General features: G+C 46.6%; 1 protein-coding gene across 1 annotated transcript in view; it reads left to right on the forward strand.

The window, feature by feature from the left end:
* The window catches only part of KIAA0556 (KIAA0556 ortholog), a 235,310-nt gene that overhangs the window by 77,902 nt on the left and 132,913 nt on the right, over window positions 1–24,495 (forward strand). The window contains exons 4-6 of the mRNA XM_003795751.3: window positions 6,478–6,647; window positions 10,497–10,594; window positions 23,712–23,843. Of these exons, the coding sequence (XP_003795799.1) occupies window positions 6,478–6,647; window positions 10,497–10,594; window positions 23,712–23,843 (400 nt within the window). The remainder of the gene's footprint in view (window positions 1–6,477; window positions 6,648–10,496; window positions 10,595–23,711; window positions 23,844–24,495) is intronic.

Genomic DNA, 24,495 nt, shown 5'->3' on the forward strand with positions numbered 1-24,495 from the left:
AAATAAAATTTGACTTACAAAAATACTTTGAAATATAAGTGTAAACATTTATTGAGAATGACAATTTGGGGTGTGAGGCAGGTTACCTGAGCTTGGGATTTCAAGACCACCCTGAACAAGAGTGAGACCCCAGCTCTAAAAAACAGCCTGGTGTTGTAGCAGGCATCTGTAGTCCCAGCTTCTTGTTGGGAGGCTGAGGCAAAAGGATTTCTTGAGCCCAAGAGCTTGAGGTTGCTGTAAGCAGTAAGGCCATGGCACTCCTCTACTGAGGGTGGCACAGTGAGACTCTGTCTCAAAAAAAAAAAAAAAAAAAAAGAAAGAAAGAAAAGAAAGCAAGCCAAGGTAAATGGGCATAAGTAGCTAGGAAACTTGTTGGCTCATGAAATTGAGAAATCCAGCAAATATTCTGGCCTCAGGCATAGCAGGATCCAGGTGTTTAAATTATTTCACCAAAACCAACTATTCCCCATTTCTTACCTTGTTTTCCCATGTTGTAGTCATTCTTAGATAGGTGCTTTCCTCACAGTGGCCAAGACAGCCAGTGGAAGCCCCCACTTATACCTCAAAAAGAAGAGTGTGTGTCTTTCTGAATACTTCCAGTAGAAGTGCTGAGAGAGGCTCCCGTTGGCTGGGCTGGGCCCCATTCTCATTCTGAGCCAATTGGTCCACGTGTCTAGTTAGGTGGCCTAGTCCTACTGGCCACTCTGTGGCCACCCTACTAAGTTGAGTGGTGCAGTCAGTCCCACCCAAACCACATGGAGTAAGAGAAGGAATGAAGCTGTACCCCAAGGAAATTTGAGGGGCATTGTTTGGAAGATTGGTGTGGGAGGATGGATACCAGGTAGTCAAAAAGACAGTTATCTACCACTCAGCCCTTCCCCTTGAGAAACTTCCTGGGTAGAAGCAGGGTAAGCATGAGATCACCTGTAACCATGCCAGGCGAAGCAGAAAGTGATCACGTGCCCCAGGAAGGGACCAGATGAGGGCAAGGGAGGCTCTGGAGATGTGACAGCCCCACCTGTCCCTGCACAAACCCTCCGAGCTGTCCGTCTCAGCAGGCTCTTAGTGATTCTGGTCACTCAGCTCATGAAAGATGTAATCACACTCGACAAGATTCATGAAAGAGCAAGCAGTACGATCAAAGGGCTGAGATATGAGGATCGACTGGGAAGATTAGGACCCTCGTGTCTGAAGATGGCTCTGATGGAGCTGTAATAGACACCTCTAGATTGTGGAGGGTGGACAAAGTCCAAGAATCCAGTGATGGTCTTATCACTTGGTCCTTGAAAAAAAGATATTTGAGGGAAACTTACTGGAAAATCTGCCCCAAGATCAGGTTCAGGCAGAGGTAAGGAAAGAGGGAACAGCACCACTGTGGCCTCACATGGGTCACACTCTGAGCTGCTGCTTTAACCCAGCGCCCCATATTGTCACGATGACAGCCCATGCAGGGGTAGCCATTCTTCGTCTCATTTTGCGCAGGAGGGAAAAGCCCTAGGGAGGCTTAGGGATTTGCCCAAGGTCACCCACGCTGGGAAAGTAGCAGAGCCTTTAGCACTGAGCTTTGTCCTCACTGCACCACATCGATCCCTACAGGTGCTGTTCTGAGGGGCATCATGTGGGCCACCCCTGTGCTGGGGAGGAATGGCAGACTCTTGCACCCTGCCCTCTCCCTCCTTGTCCTTTGAGGGTGGACTCAAATGCCACCACCTCTAAGGCAGCCGCTGCTCCCTCCCCTGCTCCTTGCTCAGAGCGTCTGTGGTGTGATGACTGGTGTTAGAGGCAAAATACAGCAGAATGGGGTAGGAGAGTATGCAGGCCCTCCACTTAGGTGGGGGGCTTCCTATGGGCTGGAACTGAAATCCTGGCTCAGCTGCTTCCTTGGCTCTCTGGTAAAACAGGCCAGTGGAGGAACTTAAATCCCAAGACCATTGAAGGATGAAGTGAGAGAAGGCACTTGAAGGACCATAGTAAGTAAGCCCACCACCCAAATCAGGCATCCTCCTCCTCCTCCTCCTCTCAATGTTAAACATGCCTTCTCCCCAAGTTGACGTCCAAGGCTGACCTGTGAGGAAACCTCTCAGTTAGCCCTTGTGATAACTGAGAGCTGGTAGAACATGTGGATCAACCCATGCCATGGCAGCTACACCACTCAGAGACCAGAGACATGAGCCCAGTCAGCATCAGGCCCTGCTCTTCATGCTCCCTAGGTCCTGCTCACCATCTGGGGCCCTGCTGTGGTGACCCAAGATGGGAACATTCCTCCCAACCACCCTAGGCCTCTACCATGTGGTCCCAAGTCAAACACACTCCCTCATGACACCCTGTGCTACTAACTCACGAAGCCTCCATTTCCTCATCTGCGCAAAAGAGCTCTGCACAGATGACTCCAAAGGTCAATACCATGGGAGTAAAATGGAAGGGATAGCTGGATGTGCAGCAGGAAAATGGTAGCTGTGAGCATTAGGATACTCAACCAGGTCCCCTGGTAGACCTTGAGTTCCTTGGGGCCACTTGTTCTCAATAGGCATGGAGAGCATTCCTCATAGTTCCCCAAGCCAACAGGAAGATTCCTGTGCCCAAGGGTCCGGATTCCAGTGGGGAGGGAGGGAGAATAAACAAATACGCAGATAAAGCCACAGCACAATGTCAGGCAGTATGATGTGATATATGTGCCCTGAAAAAACTCAAACCGGGAAGAGAGAAGAGGGTGGCAGGGCAGCAGGTGGCAGGGCTTGATTTTAGATAGGGCAGGAACTGAATCTGATTTATCTGAATCCCCTGCACTTAGGATAGCTTTTTATGCAAAGTAGGCTATCAATTAAAAAACACACTTTTCTCTGATGCCACCTGAATATTACTGATGCTCTCAGCTGTGGTAGGGGAGTTCCTTTAGCAATTCCTTTCACAGTCTGAATAATTATCTACTAATTTATCAGTTTCATAAATCCCCATTTTCATAAATCATTGTGTTTAATGAGAGGCACATGTGGAATGCCAGGCCTGGATCCTGGGTAACTGGATGCCGTGACTGTTAACGTGGCTTCCAAAGCTGGGGAGAGAAGTTGAGGCAGGCTCTGCTTGGTGATCCTATTTCCAATCCTGCCCTGCCACAGGGCTTCCCACCACATGGGCTCCTGCTTGCTCCCTGGAGAGCTGGTCTTGGAAATTGTCTCTTAGTTACTTGTGTTTTCCTTCTGTTATATGTTGTTGCCCAACAATCAGGCATCTCCAGGATTCCGAGGCTGGTAAGAGATAAGCAGTCTGTAATAAATGCTCCTGCCACGATAGTTGAAAAGATGGATGTATCAGCTGCTAAAGAAATATTTAAAGAGTAAACAAAGAAATCACCCACAATGCCACCGCCTTACCTGAACAGCTGATTTCATTTCACATTTATCACCTTCTACTCTGAGTCCAGAAACTCACTTCTTTCCAACTTTGCTTTTACCGGGTACATACCACGTTTATTCTGCCTTTTTCAGACCCACCCCCCGCCACTGAACAGATCACAGTCTCCCTTATTTCTATAGACTCCTCATAATTATAACTGCTGCATTATATGTCAGCTTCCTCTTCCCTGGTGTTGGACAGTTGGCTTGTTTTCAGGGTTTTGTTATGACTAAACACTAACCATCTTCTTGCTCTTCTTTGCCAGAATATGCTTACTAGGCAAAGACCATACATAGCATTTTCTATATTTTCCTGTTATTTCCAAGAAGCTTCTGTGAGTTACAGGAAAAGTCTAGGAACTGGGCGAGGTGGCTCATATCTATAATCCTAGCTCTCTGAGATGCCGAGGCAGGTGGATTGCCTGATCTCATAGGTTCGAGACCAGTTTGAGCCAGCGTGAGACTTCATCTTTAAAAAATAGCTGGGTGTTGTGGCGGGCGCCCGTAGTCCCAGCTACTTGGGAGGCTGAGACAAGAGAATCACTTGAGATTGCTGTGAGCTATGACTCCATAACACTCTAGCAAGGGCAACAAAGTGAAACTCTGTCTCAAAAAAAAAAAGTTAGAAAAAGAAAAGTCTAGTTTTGCCAATTTCAACATCATCTCACCATAATGAAGTTATTTGCATTGTGGTGAAGACTCTGGAGGCAAATTGCCTAAGTTTACATCCTTGCCTGTCACATACTTGGCTGTGTGACTTTGAGCAAGTTACTTAACCTCTCTGTGTCTCAGTCTCATCTGTTAAGTGGGGATAATAAAAGTAATTACCCTATAAGGTTGTTGCAGAGATTAATGTCTTAATACAGTTGATCCTTGTTATTCTCAGATTCCATATCTGTGAATGTACCTACTCACTACAACTTATCTATAACTGTTACCCAGAAGAAGAGGGTCCAGCCACCTGTCTCTGTCAGCCAATATACAGAGACAGGGATAGCTTTGTCAGAAGGTAACTGATTCTGGAGAACAGTGAGAGTAGCCTGTCCAAGACTGTTTTGTTCTTTTCCAAAATCACAGCTTTATAACATAAAAATTCAATGCAAAGACCACATTAACCTTTATTTTAAATAATAATCAGCATAACCCAGTGATCTATTACGACATTTCCAATTCAAAAGTTAATCTCCTAAATTATTACAATGTTTCCAATTCAAAAGTTAATCTCCTAAATCAATATACCTAAACTACTCAAGATAGGCATATTTAAGATAGGAACTAAATTTATAAAACAATAAGAATGGGGGACAGGAGATGAAGGTCACTTCGGACTTAAACCGACCAGACCAGTTGTGTCATGGTGGCCCTGACCTGACTGATTCCATCTGATTTCACCACACACGCTGTCATAACCCCACGGTCAATACTTTCAGCCATTGGCAGACCAGAGCAGCAACAAATTTTAGTCACCTAAGACACACATTCCCAGGTGAGGTAGAACAAGGCAACACTCTCCTTTCAGCTCTCACTGAAACGTGCCTAGTGCCACGGTTTTCACATTTTTGTGTTTCTCATTGATGATTTTACTGTTTAAACCGGCCCCCAGACATGGTGCTGAAATGCTGCCCAGTGTGCCTAAGCACTAGAAGGCGGTAATGTGTCATGGGAAGAAAACACACATGTTAGGGAAGCTTTCTCCAGGCACGCGTTGGGGTGCTTTTGCCTGCGAGTTCAGTGCGAATGAATCAGTAGTGTAATAGGGTATCTTTAGACAGAAGCACACATAAAACAAGGTTATGCAATGACTGGTTCATGAAAGCATGACCAGAGACCCTCAGGAGCTGAATCTGCATTTGCCCTACAAGCAAGGGTTCCATATTTGCTAATTCAGCGCTCATGGTAGCTATCTAGGCCACACGTACAGCAAACAATGAGTACCCACTGTATATGTATTTAGAACAGAGTTTGGCACAGAGCACATGCCTTTATGTGATTGCTGTTCTTTTTAAAAATTTCAGTTTTGCTGGGGCGGCACCTGTGGCTCAAAGGAGTAGGGCGCTGGCCCTATATGCCGGAGGTGGCCGGGTTCAAACCCAGCCCCGGCCAAAAACCTGCCCCCCAAAAAAAAAAAATTCAGTTTTGCTAATTTTATAGGTACTTATGGGATTACCAAAGAAGATGCACACTTGTTGCTGTGTTGGCTGGTGGTCTGTATAAATCTAGTCTATGTGGGGGTGGGTAAAGGCATTTGTAAAGACACTGGAAGGTTTGGCATCAGATGGAAGCATTTCTGGCCCACACTGAAGAAAACGCTGTGCGCTGTTTATGACAAAGGAATATCAGAAGCAGATAAAGGGCCAAGTTCCAAGTATGGGGGTGGGCTTCAGTGAAAGCTAAAATTAGAGACCTAGCCACACTCATGCAAAGACTCTTTTAGCCAAAGGGTAATCATATTGTTAATCTCCAACAAACACCTATAATCAAACATTGATACATTTTTTTTAACTGCATCAGATGCGAAATGATGGCCCTTGAGATACCATATGTGTTTGAGAACACATATGTTCGCTGAAGCAAAAAATTACTCTGCCTGGTCTGACGAAGAATGTTTTCTAATGTGTTATGTGACATCTCTCTCACAAAGCCTTAGGCCCTCAGCCATTTTTTGTTATACGTCAAACAAATTTTTACTATCAACACAACGTGCAATTGCATAGAATTGGGATCATTTCAGAGGATCGTCTCAGAAAATCAAGTTGCATGATGGTAGCATACACACATGCGACTCCACGCTGCCTCAGCTACCACAGGGCAGAGACCGTGTGTGTTTGTTTCTGCTAACGTGCGTTTGAGCCTTAGAACGAGAGCAGAAACTCCCCTGCAGGGCCCCAGATAGTCTCCCCCTTGCTGCTTCTCCACGTGTGTAATGGGCCTCTTAGAGGCTGTTTGTAGACAAACAGCTGGGAACACATCCCCCGGCCTCTGATTAGACACGCTTTGCCCTAAGAACAGCAGTTCACTCCTGGCTTGGGGGTGGCAGCCACCCAGACTCTCATATGATGAGGAGCAAGCATCATTTCTCTTTCAGGATATTAAAGCATTTGAAGACCAAGGACCCCATGCAATTGAGACTGGAGCACTTGGAGCAGGGTTTCTCTGTCTATGTCAACGGGGCCAATTCTGAGCTGAAGACATCACCACGGAAAGCCGTTCACGCTGACTTCTCCAGAAGTGCCTCACACGCTGAGGGGACACGTGGTGAGTGCAGGCTCTCTAGCTCTGTTAGTTAGAATTAATTAGGGACCAAGCACATCTTGTGCCCATGAACTTAATAGCATTTAAGTAGATAAGGTATACACATTAACCATACAGGGTTGGACTGAAAGAAAGAGCGAGAGTGAGGAAGAGAAATTCTGGTTTATTCTTTTTTAAACTAGTTTTGGGGCCAGGCATAGTGGCTCATGCTGGTAATTCTAGCAGTCTGGGAGCCCAAGGCAGGTGGACTGCTTGAGCTCAGGAGTTTGAGACCAGCCTGAGCAAGAGTGAGATCTTGTCTCTACTAAAAATAGAAAAATTAGGCTGGGTGCAGTAGCTCACTCCTGTATTCCTAGCACTCTGAGAGGCCAAGGCAGGTGGATTGCCAGAGCTTACAAGTTCAAGACCAGACTGAGCCAGAGCAAGACCCCATTTCTAAAAATAGCTGAGTGTTGTGGTGGATGCCTGTAGTCTCAGATACTTGGAAGGCTGAGGCGAGAGAATCACTTAAGCCCAAGAGTTTGAGGTTGCTGTGAGCTGTGACATCATGGCACCCTACCAAGGGTGACAAAGTAAGACTCTGTCTCACAAAAAAAAAAAAGAAAGAAAGAAAAGAAAAATGAAAAATTAGCTGGGTATTGTGGTAGGCACCTGTAGTTCCAGCTACTCAGGAGACTGAGGCAGGAGGATCTCTTGAGCCTGGGAGTTTTATGTTGCTGTAAGCTATGATGTCATGGCACTTTAGCCAGGGCAACAGAGTGAGACTCTGTCTCAAAACAAAAATAAATAAATAAACTAGTCTTGGCCTCTACTGCCTCAGACAAAGGTGAAAATAACAGTAAATTCCTAGCTTTTGTATTTCCTGTGTCTCAAGTATCAGTACCTTAAGGAAATTACTAGGGTAATTTTGGTTTATATCTGATTTTCATTTGACATGTCTTAACTTTGTACCTAATCTCTGTGTAATGTTTGACTCCACTCTTCATTTCTGTATTTAGCTAACCCATAACCTGCGTACTTTAAGTCAATTTCATGTGCCCTATAAGAAAAGCACAGGAAGCCTGAGAATGTAATAGAAAAACACCCAACCCAGTGTCTGGCCTAGGATAGGCACCAAAATGATTTGGTAGTTGAATGAATGAAATGGCACAGCTCATGGAGTCAGGTTACCATGGGGGGCACTTTATCTCTCTGTGCCTTTGCTCATCTTTAAAATGGGACTGTTAATGGGAAAAAAACAAACTGTAAAATAATTCAAAGAGATTTACTCTGAGCCAATATAAGTACTGTGAATCAGGAATACACAAACCCAAGAAGCCTTAAGCAAGTGGTCCTGAGGTGGTCAGATTACAGCTGTATTTCAGGGAGGCAGGACTTAATAGGGAAAGACATAAATCAATACATGGAAAGTATACATTAGTTTGGTTCGAAAAGGCTGGATATCTTGAAGTGGGGGCTTACAAGTCAAAGGTGAACTTAGAGAGTCTTGTTTTTGATTTAGACATTCTTTAATTGGCATTTGGTTGAGAGAGTTAAGCTTTGTCTAGAAATTTGAAGTCAGTAAGAAGGAATGCCTAAGTTAAGATGGGGGGGTTATTTAATATGTGATGCCACACTAGCAAAAAAATAAAAAGACCTGTTTAAATTGATTTTGTGGATTGTAAGGCATGACTTAACTCTTGCCTTGCATGGCCATATGTCTTATTTATAATTTGGTGGTTTCTTATTGCCACAAATAGTCTGTTTTGGCAGTCTAATGATCTTTATTTAAACATTAACATTGGTCAGTTGTGTCTAAATGCCAAAAGGGAGAAGGTATAATGAAGTATGTCTGAACCTTCATGATCAGGAACTCAGTTTTGGGGTCCCCTTGGCCAGTAAGGGGTCCATTCAGTCAGTTGGGGAGCTAGGATTTTAATTTCTTAGGGAAAAAGAGAGCCTATCCCCAGAGTGTGTCAGACGCTCTTCCAGGCAGCCCACCTCATGTGAGAGGTCAGTGTGCTACTGAGTTACAAGAAGAGGATTTGGAATCAAGCAGAGCTGTATTTGAATGAACCCTGTTCTGTCACATTCAGGCTTTGAGACCTTAGGCAACTGCAACTTCTTGACATTCAGTTTCCTCTTCTATAAAATGAGAATAACTATGCCCACCTTGCAGACTTGCCAGGAAAACTAAATGCCATAAAAAATGTAAAGTTAGTTGGGTGGTACCTGTGGCTCAAGGAGTATGGTGCCAGCCCCATATACCGGGGGTGGTGGGTTTAAAGCTGGCCCTAGCCAAAAAAACTTAAAAAAAAAAAAAAAAGTAAAGTCAGCCTCGGTGCCTATAGCTCAACAGTTAGGGCGTCAGCCACATACACAGGAGCTGGCAGGTTCGAATGTAGCCTGGGACTGCCAAACAACAATGACAACTGCAACCAAAAAATAGCCAGGCGTTGTGGCGGACATCTGTAGTCCTAGCTGCTTGGGAGGCTAAGGCAAGAGAATCGCTTGGGCCCCGGAGTTTGAGGTCGCTGTGAGGTGTGACACCATGGCATTCTACCCAGGGCGACATAGTAGGACTCTGTCTCAAAAAATAAATAAATAAATAAATAAATAAAAATGCAAAGACAGATGGTGCCTGTAGCTCAGTGTTTAGGGCGCCAGCCACATATATTGAAGCTGGTGGGTTCAAACCTGGCTGGCTGGGCCAGCGAAAACAACAATGACAACTGCAACAGCAACAAAAAATAGCCAGTTGTCGTGGCGGGCGCCTGTAGTCCCAGTTACTTGGGAGGCTGAGGCAAGAGAATCGCTTACGCTGAAGAGTTTGAGGTTGCTGTGAGCTGTGTTGCTCTGATTCATTGCTTCACAGATTTGCTCCAGAGAATTACTATCTAGTAAAAGTCAGAACAACAACGAAAAGATAAGAGGAGAAAGTGATGTCCCAAAATGTTTTCCTGGGAGAGCTACTGCAGTTCAACATGGAATTTAGCACGAGCTTCCTAGACCCCAGGGCAAAGAGAGAACACAACAGCTGGCTCTCCTCATTTTTCATGGTGGAAGAGGTAGCACAGTGCTACTACTGGTTAGAGTTAGGCCTCTCCTGGTTCAAGTTCCAAGGAGGAGCAGGTAATAGGGTTCTGTGTACTTGGAACACCAGCAGCACATTCATACATTCATTGAACCAATATATCCACCTTCTACCTTATTTTGCACAAATGGACCTACTATACATACTGTCCTGTGAGTTGCTCCTGCATTTTGGAGATTGTTTTTTATATGTATGTATATATTAGAGATCTGCCTGATTTGGCTATTCATTATACATATTATTCCATAGCATGGATGTGCTAGGGTTTATTTACCCGTTTTCTTTCTATGAGTATTTAGTTTGTTATATTACTGCTATAAGCAGTGCTGCAGTGAATATCCTCATATATAAGACTCTGGGCATGCTGACATACTTTTTTTTTTTTTTTTTTTGAGACAGAATCTCACTTTGTTACCCTGGATAGAGTGCTGTGGGATCACAGCTCATAGCAACCTCAAACTCTTGGGCTCAAGAGATCCTCTTGCCTCAGCCTCCCAAGTAGCTGGGACTATAGGTGTCCACCATGAAGCCTGGCTAGTTTGTTTGTTTGTTTGTTTCTGTTTTTAGTAGCGATGGGGTCTCATTCTTGCTCGGGCTGGTCTTGAACTCCTGAGCTCAAGCAATCCACGCACATTGACCTCCCAGAGTGCTAGGATTATAGGCATGAGCCACCCTGAGCCAGCCTGATGTACATTTTAGATGTAAGCCACAAAATAATCCATCAGTGTGAGCTTGTCATCAGTCCTTTACCAAATTTCCTTCCTTCATCTTTGGTGCAGATTACGGACGAAGAACCCTGCTTCGAGAAGCAGAAGAAGCCTTAAGACGCAATTCACGGACAGCCCCCAGCAAAGTTCAGCGCAGAGGATGGCACCAGGTCTGGAAACCAGGACAGAGTCAAAACTATAACCCCTGCCCATGCTGAGCCTGGGGTTGTTGTAGGGACAGAAAAAGAATCAGGGCATTTATTTTATTTTCATTTTTTTGAGACAGAGTCTCACTATGTCACCCTTGGTAGACTGCTGTGTCACAGCTCACAGCAACCTCAAACTCTTGGGCTTAAGTGATTCTCTTGCCTCTGCCTCTCAAGTAGCTGGGACTACAGGCATCTGCCACAATGCCCAGCTATTTTTTGGTTGTAGTTGTCATTGTTGTTTGGCAGGCCCGGGCTGGGTTCAAACCCACCAACTCCAGTAGCTGAGCTACAGACACCAAGCCTGAATCAGGGCATTTAAAATCTTAGGTGGGTGTCGCTGGCCACTGTAGTGGAGCCCTTTCAGAAGGTGGCACTGGCCTCTGGAGAGTCCTCTCTGCTGCATGAGTCCTCCCTTCTGGCTGGGGCCGTCCCAGCCCTACTCGGCAGTGTAAAAAGGTCAGACCCAGGGCTCCATTATGATAACTCATTCATACAGCAGTTTTTAATTGAGAGCCTGCTATGTGCCAGGCATAGTGTTAGAGGCCAGGGATACAGTAGGTGAATAAGACAGAGCCCTACCCCACAAAACTGAGATGCCAGTTGGGATTGTTCCTTGTGTCAGAAGCTTACATTTCTGAGGACCTATCCTGGGTATCAGGCATGGCTAAGCTACTACAGGACTATTCTTTGCTGTTAGGTAATTGCTCCAGCCCTCTCATTTGCACTCACAGCAGACTTCATAGGTAGATTTTAGCATAGTGTCCCTCCTTTTAGGAAGTAGAGGAAGTAGATACCCAGAAAAGTTCAGTAAGTTTCCCAATGTTGACAACTAAGAAGTGGCAGAATTAAGACTCAAACTCAGATTTTCACCCCAACTTCTGTGCTCTTGGTCATACAGTCTTTGATACCTTACCTGCAATCACTTGCAACTTACCTGAGACTTACCTGAGACCAGTGTGTCTCAGCCCTGATTTTTTTGGCCTTTTTTGTTTGTTTGTTTTGAAACAGAGTCTCATTCTTTTGCCCTGGGTAGAGTGCCGTGGCATGGCGTCATAGCTCACAACAACCTCAAACTCTTGGGCTCAAGCAATTCTCTTGCCTTAGCCTCCCAAGTAGCTGGAACTACAGGCACCCACCACAACGCCTGGCTATTTTTAGAGACAGGATCTCTCTAGTTCAGGCTGGTCTGGAACTCCTGAGCTCAGGCACTCCACCTGCCTTGGCCTCTCAGAGTGTTAGGATTATAGGTGTAAGCCATGGTGCGCCCAGCCCTGACATTTTACACTGTACCAAATGGATGTGTCTATTTACTATAAATGCTTTACTATAAATGCTTTCCGGCCCAGCCCACTTTTACTATAACCCTGTGGGTCAGTAAATGTTCTCATTGTGCTACTAAGGAAACTGAGGCCCAGAGAGGTAAGGTGACTTCTCAGAGTCACAAAGCTACTAACGGAAGAGGAGAAGGTGGGATCTGAACCCTGGACCAGTGAGGCAAACCCAGTGATCTTTCCGTTTCCTCACCTGGCATTCTCAAGTGTTTGATTAAATGGAGAAGGGCCTTCCTGCGATATCTGAACGTTGATGAGCAAGGCCTAAAAGGCATACAGCCTGGAGGCCTCCTTTTGTCCCCAGCAATGAATACTAATTTGTCGTTAATGAGGCCTTTCTCCACTTCTCACTTAAGACAGTTCTTCTAGTTGTTTTGAGAGCCTTCTATTATCAGGAGCCATATTTGTGTCTTAGACTGTGGCTTAATGGCTGGCCCCAGAGTCTGTGCAATTTAAAAGACTTGGCCTAAGATTAATTAGCATCCTTCTCCAGCCTCTCCTTGTGGTCCCACACTTCACAGGGCCTAATCATAGCTAATTTCCTGGCTTCCTGATGCCTTGAGGGCTGTAATTGTCCTTCTACACTGTATCAGTCTGGGTCAGTCAGTACCTAACAACAAAGACACTCAGCTATTTTAAGCAGAAAGGAACCAATGCCAGGAGTCAGATACTTACAAATCCTGGAGGCTTGCTGAGGAGTGGGCTGGGCCTTCAGGTTGGCACCCAGAAAGCATAGTTGCTTAGCCCTGGCCTTCCTCTGGGACAGTCAGGAAGGCATGGGGTCCACATCTAGAAGCGTCCCCTCAGGGGTGCCCATAGCTCAGTGGTTAGAGTGCCAGCCACCTACTTGAGGGCTGGTGGGTTTGAACCTGGCCTGGGCCTGCTAAACAAAACAAACAAACAAACAAACAAACAAAAAATAGCTGTGCATTATGGTGGGCACCTGTAGTCACAGCTACTAGGGAGAGTGAGGCAAAAGAATTGCTTGAGCCCAAGAGTTTGAGGTTGCTGTGAGCTGTGATGCCACGTACTCTACCAAGGGCAACAAAGTGAGACTCTGTCTCAGTAAAAAAGAAAAAAAAAAGGCTTGACACCTGTAGGTCCAGCTACTAGAGCGCCAGCCACATACAACAGAGCTGGCAGGTTCAAATGCCGCCTGCCAAACAACGATGACAACTACAACCAAAAACTAGCTGGGCGTTGCAGTGGGCGCCTGTAGTCCCAGCTACTTGGGAGGAGAGGCAAGAGAATCACTTAAGCCCAAGAGTCTGAGGCTGCTGTGAGCTGTGACGCCATAGCATTCTACTGAGGGTGACAGCTTGAGACTGTCTCAAAAAAAAAAAAAAAACCCCACAAAGAAGCATCCCCTTAGCTGCAAGCCAGGAATCAGGGAGCCACTGCCACACTGTTGGCTTCAGAGTGACCCCGGCCCAGGCCTGCTAGAGCAACACTTAGAAGAAAAGTTGGTCCTTGCTCCGTAGCCTGGCTATGCAGCGGGGAACATTGTTTAAAAAACCTGTTGCCTCCACAACTGTACACAGAATCAGCCAAAATCTGTTTCCCCTGTGAGGCTGAACCTAAATTACACCCTAGCCTAGGCTGATTGACAGGGAGCTTGGGAAATGAGGTTATTTTCTGGTCTTTGCCACACAGAAAGGTCCCCTAGAAGGAGAGCGAGATGTGTGCTGAGTGACCTTGACCTCTGTTCCATGTTCACATGGACCTTTGGGGACCACCTGAGAGACACTGACAAACCAGGGAGCATTAAGAAGTAGGGAGTGTGTTAGGATGCTTGTCATAAAAGAAACATCCTTCAATTTAACAGACATTTATTGGCATCTGCCAGGGCCCAGGCACTGTGCAAGGCCCTGGGGTTAGAAAAAAAAAAAAAACATCCAAGAAAGCTCGGTTCCTGCCCTTAAGATTCCTCTCTGAAGACTAGGGGACTGCTCAACTGGGAGGAGGAGGGCTGGCCTAGCAGAGTCCAGAAGTGAATAACTTGCAGTCTACAGGTCAGACTTGCTTCTAGAAAATATTTTTTGGACTCACACAGTTTTTTTAAAAAAGACTTTTTGGTGACTTGCCAACATTTGAATTCAAAAGACTTTATGCATATTAAAAAATTATATAGTCCTGGGCAGCGCCTGTGGCTCAATGAGTAGAGCGCCAGCCCCATATACCGAGGGTGGCAGTTTTCAAACCCAGCCCTGGCCAAACTGCAACAAAAAATAGCTGAGCATCATTGCGGGTGCCTGTAGTCCCAGATACTTGGGATGCCGAGGCAAGAGAATCACCTAAGCGCAAGAGCTTGAGGTTGCTGTGAGCTGTGATGCGATAGTACCCTACCGAGGGCTGCAGAGTGAGACTCTGTCTCTTAAAAAAAAAAAAAAAAAAAATATATATATATATACACACACACACACACACACATATATATATTCCTGTTTCCCTGGAAAAATGGAAAGATCTGACACCCACTTTGGGCCATCCTCTTCCCCTTAGGCAGCCGGCAGCAAGAGTCAAGTCATGGCTGCCCTGTTTCTGATGGGACATGAGCCCTCCTGTTTGCGTAGAGCTCCTCTGGTGAGGTCAAGTGGTAGCTGCAATTTATTGTCAAGCTTGAGCTGCTGTTGCCTTATCTCTTGCTTCCACTTCCCACCTGGCTCTTGGAGCATTTGAATTCTCTGCCCCTAGAGCGTAGAAGGGGATAGGCTTTGGACTATTTACTAGCTCTGGGCTCTGGAGCCGAGCAAAGTAACCTGCTAAGCTTTTGTTTCTCCATCAATATAACCTCCCTGGGCTGCTGAGGGGGAATGAGCACAGTCAGCAGGGGCTGTCTGCTGCTTTAGGTGGCAACACCTGGCAGCAGGTGAGAGACAAGTGCAGAGTAATGGTTTAGAGCACAGACCCTGGAACCCAGCAGCCCAGGTTCAAACCTCAGCTCCACCCCTTACTAGTTGCATGGTCTCCCCCTTACTGGTTACTGTGGTCTCTTAACCCCTCAGTGCCCACTTTCTTGCTTGTGAGAGTAACTTGATAATGTTCCTGCCTCATCGGGGAGTCAATGAGGAGTGAGGGAGCTAGTGTTCGTAGAGAAATTCAAGCAGGGCCTGGCACAGAAAAAGTCACTGAACAGTAGTGACGGTAGAGGTAATCAACACAAGGGCAGATGGTGAGGATGGCTTTGCTTGGAGAGCTCGGGGCTTTTATTCCAGTGTGTTCTTTTCCTCATTCATTCATTCCATGATTACTTACATACTAAGTACATACTCAGCTTTATAACCCTTATGGGTGCTGGGTTTAGAGCAGTGAGTGAGACTGGTCAGGCTCTGCTCTCTTGGAGATTATGTTTGCAGAGAGGGGTGGGAAAGCACATGGCCAGGAGCAGACAAGTAGGTAGAGAATGGGGGCTGGACGGCATCTGCAGTCAGAGTCCACTTTGGCAAAGGTGTGCTGCAAGGTCACCTCCAAGGGGCTGGTCTCAGCCAAGACCAAAGTACTAGCTGGAGCCAGCCCCAGGAAGATCTGGGGGGGAGAGTGTCCCAGGTAGGGCACAGCCAGGGCAGTGGGCAGGGGGCACAGGTTGAGATGTGTGGTGGCTAGAGTGGGAGAGGGCCAGATGGGGGTTAGGGCTGTAAGGAGGAGGGGCTGATCAGGCAGGGTCTGGAAGATTACAGGAAGGAGTTTGAATTCCAGTCCAAACATGAGGATTCTCCGGGAAGGGACCATGTTTGGGTCTCCAGCTGCTGTGTGCAACTCTTTTCTCTCTACCCACCTGGCACAGCCCCCCTCTCCTCTCACCTCCATTTTCTGTCCCCGAGCTTGTTGTCTTGTTCAGTGTTCACCTGACCCATCAAGCCTTCTCCACTGCAGGGTTTTCCACTCCCTCCGTACTGGTTTGTAGAAAGTTTCCAAGAGAGAGAATCTGACTCTCTCAACCTGTCTTTGTTACCAGGGCATGGCCTAGAGTGCTGACTGGTTAGCCTGGACCACCTCTTGTCTCATAGGCTATGACTGGAGGTGACGGCCAGGTCATCAGATGCCATCCTGCCTGCCCTAGCACTGTCCCCTTTCCCATAGCTTCTCATCAAGGGGGCTGGAGATGGGAAAGAGACTCCCAGCACCAACTGTATTGCTCCTGCTGTCAGGAGGGAGAAGGACTGGCATGATTTTCTGTGGCCCCAGGAAGTGGAGTTAAGTAGAAAGTTTTTCCATGGTAGAAAGTCCACAGAAATAGTTTTGAGTCCACAGAATAGAGAGGAAGGTGATCTTTCCAGCCTGACCCTTTTGGATGTTTCCTCCACTCTTGGAGGTCACCAGGGGTAGACAGAGTGGTCAAGGAAGCCGCTCCGATGGTCAATGGCCAATTCTCAAAAGCCACCCCATCAGGAGAGGGACCACCACTCCTCCCAGTCTTGGGGTTTCTCCTATAGGGCGGTACCCACCCAGAGGGACCGGCATGGCCACATGGTCACCATGTATACTCACATAGAGCATGGCCAGATCAGGGGGGAACACAGTGGTCACAGAGCACTGGAACATTTGCGGCCGCAACCTTACCTACAGTCAGCATCTCCTCCCATCTCATGCTCTCGGCTCTCCTACAGGCCATCATGCTGATTTCTGTGGTGTCTCCCCGAAGCTCTCTTGAACCACATGTCCCATTTCTACTGACCAAGCCCGATACATTCTCCTTCAGTAAAGGGCAGCTCCCTTCTCTGGTCTTGCCCAGCAACAAGGAAGCATTTCAGGTAGAGCTACTCAGACAGAGGGGCTGCCTCAGTTGCATAGACCCAAGGATCCCTTGGCCAGAAGGTCACAAAGCCACCAAGCATTGGCTGCTGGCCAAGAGGCTGACAAGCATCACACATAAAAGCCTTCCTGAGATCTGTGGTTCAGGAGGTTTGAGGAGGCTGGTGGCACCACCTGCATTGGGCCTCTAGGCTTCTGAGCTTCCACTGTTCCTGTGGAAGGGGCTGATGGTGATATATGGGCTCTTGCTCATACTGTCCTTTTTCTCTCACCACTCTAGGCCTTAGATCTTTCTGCTGCCATCAGTGGATTAAGATTTATGGCTTCCTCAGCCTTGTAATACTTGGGTGGACAGCGGCCTAATCAACAGAGCTGTCTTTTACCAAAATGCTGTCAGATTTGATGAACGTCATCAGCTCTTAGCATTAAATTGGTAGTGAAGGGATTGGCCTTCTAGCGATTTACTGTGGGGTGGGCTTCCCTTTAAGGTCTCGAAAGAAAGTTCATTGCTATTATTAAGGCAGAGGCTTTGCTCTCTCTCAGCTGTCATTTCCAGTTTCCTATTGTGACCAGGGTAGCTTCAACACCTTCAGAAAAGCTCACAAGTGAAAATGTGAATGAAGCGTTGTGGTTCCTTTCTTTTGTTACCCTCTCTCTGAGTTCTGAAACCCTTGCATTGAGGACAATAAATGAAACAACCCAGAAAGCATCAGCCTTTCCGGTGACCTTGCACTGCACAGACTGTCAGAGAGTTGAGTGCTGCAATTTATAAGAGATCAGATAAATCCAGGAAGAACGTTTCGAGTAAGGTAGACCTTCTCCCTCTTTGTCGGTTTTTTAAGAGTTCTCCTACCTCTAGAGGGAGCCATTTGCATATCGCACAACCTGCACAACCATACAGGGCAGCCCCCAGCCTTGCTCTTTTTTTTTCTACTTGACAATGTGCTTTAATGCACACCTCTTAGAACACTTTGTTGAGAGGAGCAGCAGATACATACAGATAACTGGGCATGAACCAGGCTGAGTGTGAGCTAGGTATGAAATAAGCTAGCCTTGGGCTGGCAAATGGGAACATGGGTTTGGGGGTGTCAGGACTTTGAAATCCTCCTCAGGTGCATGATTGATACTGCAAGGGTCTACCCAGGTCTGGGTGCTGCAAGTAGGCAGGAAAGAGCAGCCGCTTAGAAACACCCACTTGGGTAAAGCATCATGCCAAGCAGGGAGCCAGCCAGGAGCATAGTCATCATCTTTTGCAAGGGCGTGAAGGTAGGAGGTAGCGTGTGTGCATGGCCTGGGGGCTGGGCTGGAACCTGCCAGCCTGGGCTTCTCACGAGGAGGTGAGCCGCCTCATGTGGGTGGGGACCGCTCGCAAAATCTCCTCCCAGTGGGGGCAGAGGAGCCTCCTTGGGGCTGGGGGCGGGAGAGTAAACCAGATGGAGGGACTATTTATTCCTCTCTCTGGCACCCACTCGGTGTTAGAACTCTTTCTGGACCATATTAACTTTGTCACATGTTGCTTCATAAACACATTCTTCCATTGTGTACTGTGTGACCTCCTTGAGGGCAGGGCATTGGTTTTAAAATTTTGTGTGTGTGTCTTGCTGTGTTTCCAGAACCTTGTATGCAGCCAGTGCTCAGTAAGGACTCACAGATGAAGTGTATTAGTCCCCGCTGCAAACCCATGTCCCGATATCTTGGCAGGGTATGAGCGTGTGTGCTAAGCTGCTGGGAAGGGAAGATGGGAAAATTACAGAAGACAGACAGCCAGGACCCTCCTTGAATGCTGGAGTTCTTTCTTTTTTTTTTTTTTTTTATTGTTTGGGATTCATCAAGGGTACAAAGAATTAGGTTAAACTGATTGCATTTTTTAGATAAAGTGCCTCTTATAATTGTGTTCTGCCCCCAAGAGGTGTGCCATACATCATGTCTCCTTTCCCCTCTCTCCTCCCCTCTCCCTGTTCCCTCATTCCTCTATCCCCCCCTTGTATTAGTTCATCTATGCCTTTATATTAGAATTGAATACATTGAATTTTTACTTCTCCACTCTTGTGATGCTTTACTAAGAAGAATGTGTTCCACCCCCATCCAGGTTAATACAAAAGATGTAAAGTCTCCATCTTTTTTAATGGCTGAATAGTATTCCATAGTATATTCCATATACCACAGCTTGTTAATCCATTCTTGGGTTGGTGGCATTTAGGCTGTTCCCACATTTTGGCAATTATAGATTGAGCTGTGATAAATAGTCCAGTGCAAATGGCATTATGATAAAAGGATTTTTTTTCTTCTGGGTAGATGCCTAGTAATGGTATTGCAGGATCAAATGGGAGGTCTAATTTGAGTTCTTTCAGGATTCTCCATACTTCCTTCCCAAACGATTGTATTAGTGTACAGTTCCACCAGTAGTGTAAAAGTGTTCCCTTCTCCCCGCATCCACACCAGCACCTGTAGCTTTGAGACTGTGATGTGCGCCATTCTCACTGGGGTTAGGTGATATCTCACTGTGATTTTGATTTGCATTTCTCTGATGATTAGGAACTACAAACATTTTTTCATATGTTTGTTAGCCATTCTTCTGTCTTCCTTAGAGAAAGTGCTATTCATGGCGGCACCCGTAGCTCAATGGGTAGGGTGACAGCCACATACACCAAGGCTGGCAGGTTCGAACCCAGCCTGGGCCAGTTAAAACAACAATGACAACTGCAACAACAACAACAAAATAGCCATGAATTGTGGTGGATGCCTGTAGTCCCAGCTACTTGGGAACCTGAGACAAGAGAATTGCTTAAGCCCAAGAGTTTGATGTTGCCGTGAATTGTGATGCCACGGCACTCTACCCAGGGCTACAGCTTGAGACTCTGTCCCAAAAAAAAAAAAAAAAGAAAAGAAAGTGCTATTCATGTCTCTTGCCCAGTGATATATGAGATTGTTGGGTCTTTTTTTGTTGATTAATTTGAGTTTTCTCTAGATTCTAGTTATCAGGCTTTTGTTTGAGTCATAATATGCAAATATCTTTTCCCATTCTGAAGGTTGTCTATTTGCTTTGGTTGTTGTTTCCTTAGCTGTACAGAAGCTTTTCAGTTTAATTAAGTCAAATTTATTCACTTTTGTTGTTATTGCAATTGCCATGGAAGTCTTCTTCATAAAGTCTTTCCCCAGGCTGATATCTTCAAGTGTTTTTCCCCACACTTTCTTCAAGGATTTTTATTGTTTTATTGTTTATTTTATTGATTTAAATATTTTATCTATTTTGAACCAATTTTTGTAAGTAGAATGCTGGATTTCTTCTTCACATTTTTTATTCCAATCTAAGGCCAGCAGAGTTATGTTCAACCCAACTTTTGGTCTCATACATTCAGGCATGATCTGGGCCAAGAGCTCAAATAATGTGACAGGAATCATTCTTTCATCTCTCAATTCTTCCACCCTCCCTGTCCCCCCAATGTCTACCTGGGCTGCCACTAGCAGCTCCCCACTTCATTTTGTCACCCTGCTACCATGGGAGGAAGCTGTGGCACACTTGGAGCTGCAACCCAGGGCAGCAAGGCTGGTGGTCAGAAGGACAACGGATGGGGAGAATGTAAGAGGGGCTCAGACACAGCAGGGGACACTCAAGCCAAAGGGGTACCTCAAAGTAATGGATCTCCTAAGGAAGAACATGCCCAATGGTCCTTTCCTTCTGCACCCCTCCCACCTCCCTGCTCTCCCAGGGAGACCCCCCAGCTGCCTTTTATCAGCCCCTTATGCCCTCTTTCCCAAAATCTTTTCCTTGAATGATCTATAGCTCAGCCCAACCTCCTTTCTCTCTGTTAGATATTCTCCAGCAATTCTCTAATCCCCCATCTACTCTCTCCAAAGGGCCACCGTATTTCTTCAATGTGCCTGCTGAGGGCAGTCCAGCATGGTAATTTACAATAAGAGTTGGTCCACAAACTACAGCCTTGGGCCAAATCCAGACTCAGCCTGTTTTTGTCAATAAAGTGTTATTGAAGCACAGCCCTACCCATGTATTTAGGCATTATCCAGGGCTGCTTTGAAGCTACAGTGGGGCAGTTGAACATCCCAGTAGAGACCAAAATATGTGCCCTCTGGCCCTTTACAGTAAATTCTGGCCCATCCCTTGTTTAAACTCAGGCCTCTGATTAGGCTCTGTGGTTTTCTAGCTGTGTGGCCTTGGGCAAGTGGCTTGTACCCTTGTCTCTTGGTTTTCCCTGGGGCTGCTATAAGAACTAACAGAGCCAATGTACCTAGGGCTTGGGGTGGCACTTGGTCCTCATTAAGTGGTATAGCATCTAGCAGGAAAGCACTGGTGGGGGTGGGGGTGGGGGAGGACATCATGAACTCGGATCAGAAAGCAGACCTGTCCTGAGCTGCTGAGAGTCTGTAGGGCAATTAGGCTCTGACATCATTTTCTTCATCAAGATAATAGCTATGTTTATTTACTAAGCATATGGGAAGCTGACTCTGATGGGGTGAAAGGTGCTAACTATAGGGCATCAGGGGAAATGCATGACCTGTATTACCCTTGAATGTCCCTTAGACAGGTCATGAAGTCCATACACATGACTTTGTGTCCTCTTCCATCCCTCAGTCACAGGGCCAGGACTAGGATAAGGTAAGCAGGATACCTGAGCAGATGTGTGTATCACACCCTGGGTCCTTGGTCACCTCCATCCATCCCTGGCCCTGCTTCCTGAGTCCAGCACAGCCAGCTTTGCCTCCAGGCTCAGAGTGGGTGGCAGCCTCTCCAGTTTGCTACCAGATAATATAGTCGGCTTGCTTTTAGGGGCCACATTGAACAAAACAAACACCCAAGAGGAGGTTTGGCCACCTGTGTAGAGCGGATGCCATCTGAGTAGGTGCTGTGTACCAGAGCCCCATGCCAAGGGCTCAGCCTGCATCGCTTCATGCCGTCCTTGTGACACCTCTGCAAGGAAGGTCTCATGAGTGCCATCTTAACAGACATGGAAACTGGTACTCGGAGATTAGGTGACTTGTTCAAGGTCACCCAGGGATTAAGTGTCGAGTTCCAGGAATTGAATCAATCTACAACTCGGGCCCTTCACCAGGCATGAGCAACTGTAATATAACTACAAAATGGCGAGCACCCACAGGGTGGTACCAGCTGGGGTGAAGGGGAGCTGTGTGCCCCAGAAGCGGGACCATGTGGCTTACAGACTGCTGCTGCTGTGCCCTCTCTAAACCAGGCATTTAGAGGTGGCTGCTGAAACGAGTGGATGATACCACTAGGAACCCTGGTTCCTCTGTTTCCCCCAGGCTATGTTTGGTGTTGGCTTTCTTCCTTATTCTCTTAAGATGGCTGCTCTGCTCCAAAACACCCATCTCCATTCCAGTCAGGAACAAGGATGGAAGGATAAATCACAAATGACCTGTATCACCAAGCTGGTCCCCATTACCAGGACACTAGCATTGTCACACCTGATCACTTGGCCTTTCATCGCTGCAAGCCCCAGCAATGTCACCATCCCAACAGGGCACATTGCCAACCCAACAGAACAGGTAGTGGGCAGAATGTGGGTGGGCAGAGCTCTAGCAGTATCACCACAGCTGGTCAGGGAAGAAGTGGGTATGGAGAAGATTTGGGAGAATGGCATTAAGACTGGGAGAACAGCATGAGCAAAGGTGCAGAGGCAGAAGAGTTTAGAGTGCAAGGGAGGGTCAAGACTCTATCAGAAATAGCGGAATTTACATTGACTTGTGTGAACAACGAGAAAGTTTCTGGGATGTTTGCTTCAGGTGCGGCTGGATCCAGGGAATATAAACAAGCCTAGCTCCACCTCAGATCATCAGGCATTAAATTCTCATAAAGAACGTACAACCTAGACCCCTCACATGTGCAGTTTACAGTAGGTTTTGCAGTCGTATGAGAATCTAATGCCTCCACTTAACTGACAGGAGGCAGAGCTGAGGCAGTGATGCAGATGATGAGGAGTGGCTGTAGATACAGATGAAGTTTCTCTTGCTTGCCTGCTGCTCACCTCCTTCTCTGTGGCCCAGTCTGGTTCCTAAAGGCCACAGACCTGGTCTGTAGCCTAGGGTGTTGGCGACCACAGGATTTAAGGCACAGGTTTGGCTGCCCAAGTCACAGTGGCTTAAGCAGCATGAAAGCTGATGTTTCTGACATGATGCTGCTTAGGTGGGAGCAGTCACCCCTGCCCAAGAGGTCATCAGGAGCTCAGGCACTAATGGTCTTGTTACCCTGCCATCCTCCAGTTGTGGCTTTCCTCTCATGGTGCCAGGAAGCTCACCCTCCATCTCCACGTTCCAGCTGGCAGGAAGGGGAGCTGATTATGGGGAGGCTGGCCCCTTCCTTGTAAAGGCACAGCTGGAGGATGCAGTGCACATCTCTGCCTCCCACCCCACCTCATTTGCCAGACATGTCTGCATGTGGTTCTGGCTACAGGGGAGGCTGAGAATGCCATATCACCATCTGGAAACTTGATATAAGAGAAAGAGAAAATGGACGCTGGGAGGTAACCTGCTGTCTGTCAGGCCAGGCCCTAAGTTTATTTCCCAAAGAATGATCGCAGAAATGCCAGAAGAAAGAGAGGCCCCAGCACGCTACTTCCATAGTCTCAAGTTCTGTGCTGTGTTCCATTTTAAGATATCCATAGTGTGTGTATGTGTGGGTCAGGGTTTCCCAAAGGAATTTGATCACAAAGCCCTTTTAGAGAAATTTAACATCTACTAAAAGTCTACTGATAAATAATTTCAAACCAAGAAGTTATTTTTAAAAATTCTACTAAGCACACTTTGAACAGTAAGAAGCAGTGAAGACTGGTGCTGGCCAGCAGATGGGTGCTGCTGGGCCAGCATTCACCATGACACAACTGCTATCCGGTGTTAGACCCATGGCCAGTGGAATCTACATCCTGGGTCCTGGGCTCCACCTCTCTAGTGCTGGTCCTTGCCCTTTAGAGGAATAAAGATGTTCATGCCACTATATCTGAAATGGTCTGAATTTTTGTACCTAGAAATCTGTGCAGATCAGAACAGAAGCTGGCTCGCGGCTCCATATTGAACCTCCTTTGGACTATTCTGAAGATTTTGAGCCATGTGGGGACGTGTCGATCAAGGCAAAGGATGCTTCTGAGGATGATCCACAGGTAGGGACTAGCCTGTGGCCCTTGGGGGAACTGTTAGATAGCTACTTTCCTGTCCGTTACTTGCCCCTGCATTTCTTCACTTTTGCATTTATCTCACTTTGATGGGCACACAAATCTTGGGCTAGGAAGACAGTAAGTCTGGTATCTGATCTGAAAGAGTCAAAACATACAATCCCTGTACAGCACGAGAGGGCAGAGTGGTGGGGCAAAGCATCTGGAAGGCTGCCTAGTGGGATGACATTCACCCTGGGCCCTAGAAGCTGGGTACAAGTTTGAGGAACAAGGAGGTGAAGGCAGGAAGGCAGAGCGGACATTAGCCTGTCCACATGTGTCTACGTGCACCTGTTAAATATTTTGAGCATCATCTTCCAGGGGAGCAATAGCCACACATGTAGAAACCCAGAAGCTCATACAGTTATAGCTCAGAGTCTAGATCAGTTCGGCAGCTGACATGATTGACAACGGGGCATCTTAACTCCCCTTCCTCAAATTGCCATTTCTTTTCTTTTCTTTTTCTTATTGTTCCATGCATTTTTTAAAATTATTTCATGTTATTATTATTTTTTTTATTGTTGGGGATTCATTGAGGGTATAAAGAACCAAATTACATTGATTACATTTGTTAGGTAAATTCCCTCTTTTTTTTTTTTTT

Source organism: Otolemur garnettii, unplaced genomic scaffold, assembly GCF_000181295.1.
Source record: "Otolemur garnettii isolate 467f Iridium unplaced genomic scaffold, OtoGar3 scaffold00096, whole genome shotgun sequence".
Classification (NCBI taxonomy): domain Eukaryota; kingdom Metazoa; phylum Chordata; class Mammalia; order Primates; family Galagidae; genus Otolemur; species Otolemur garnettii.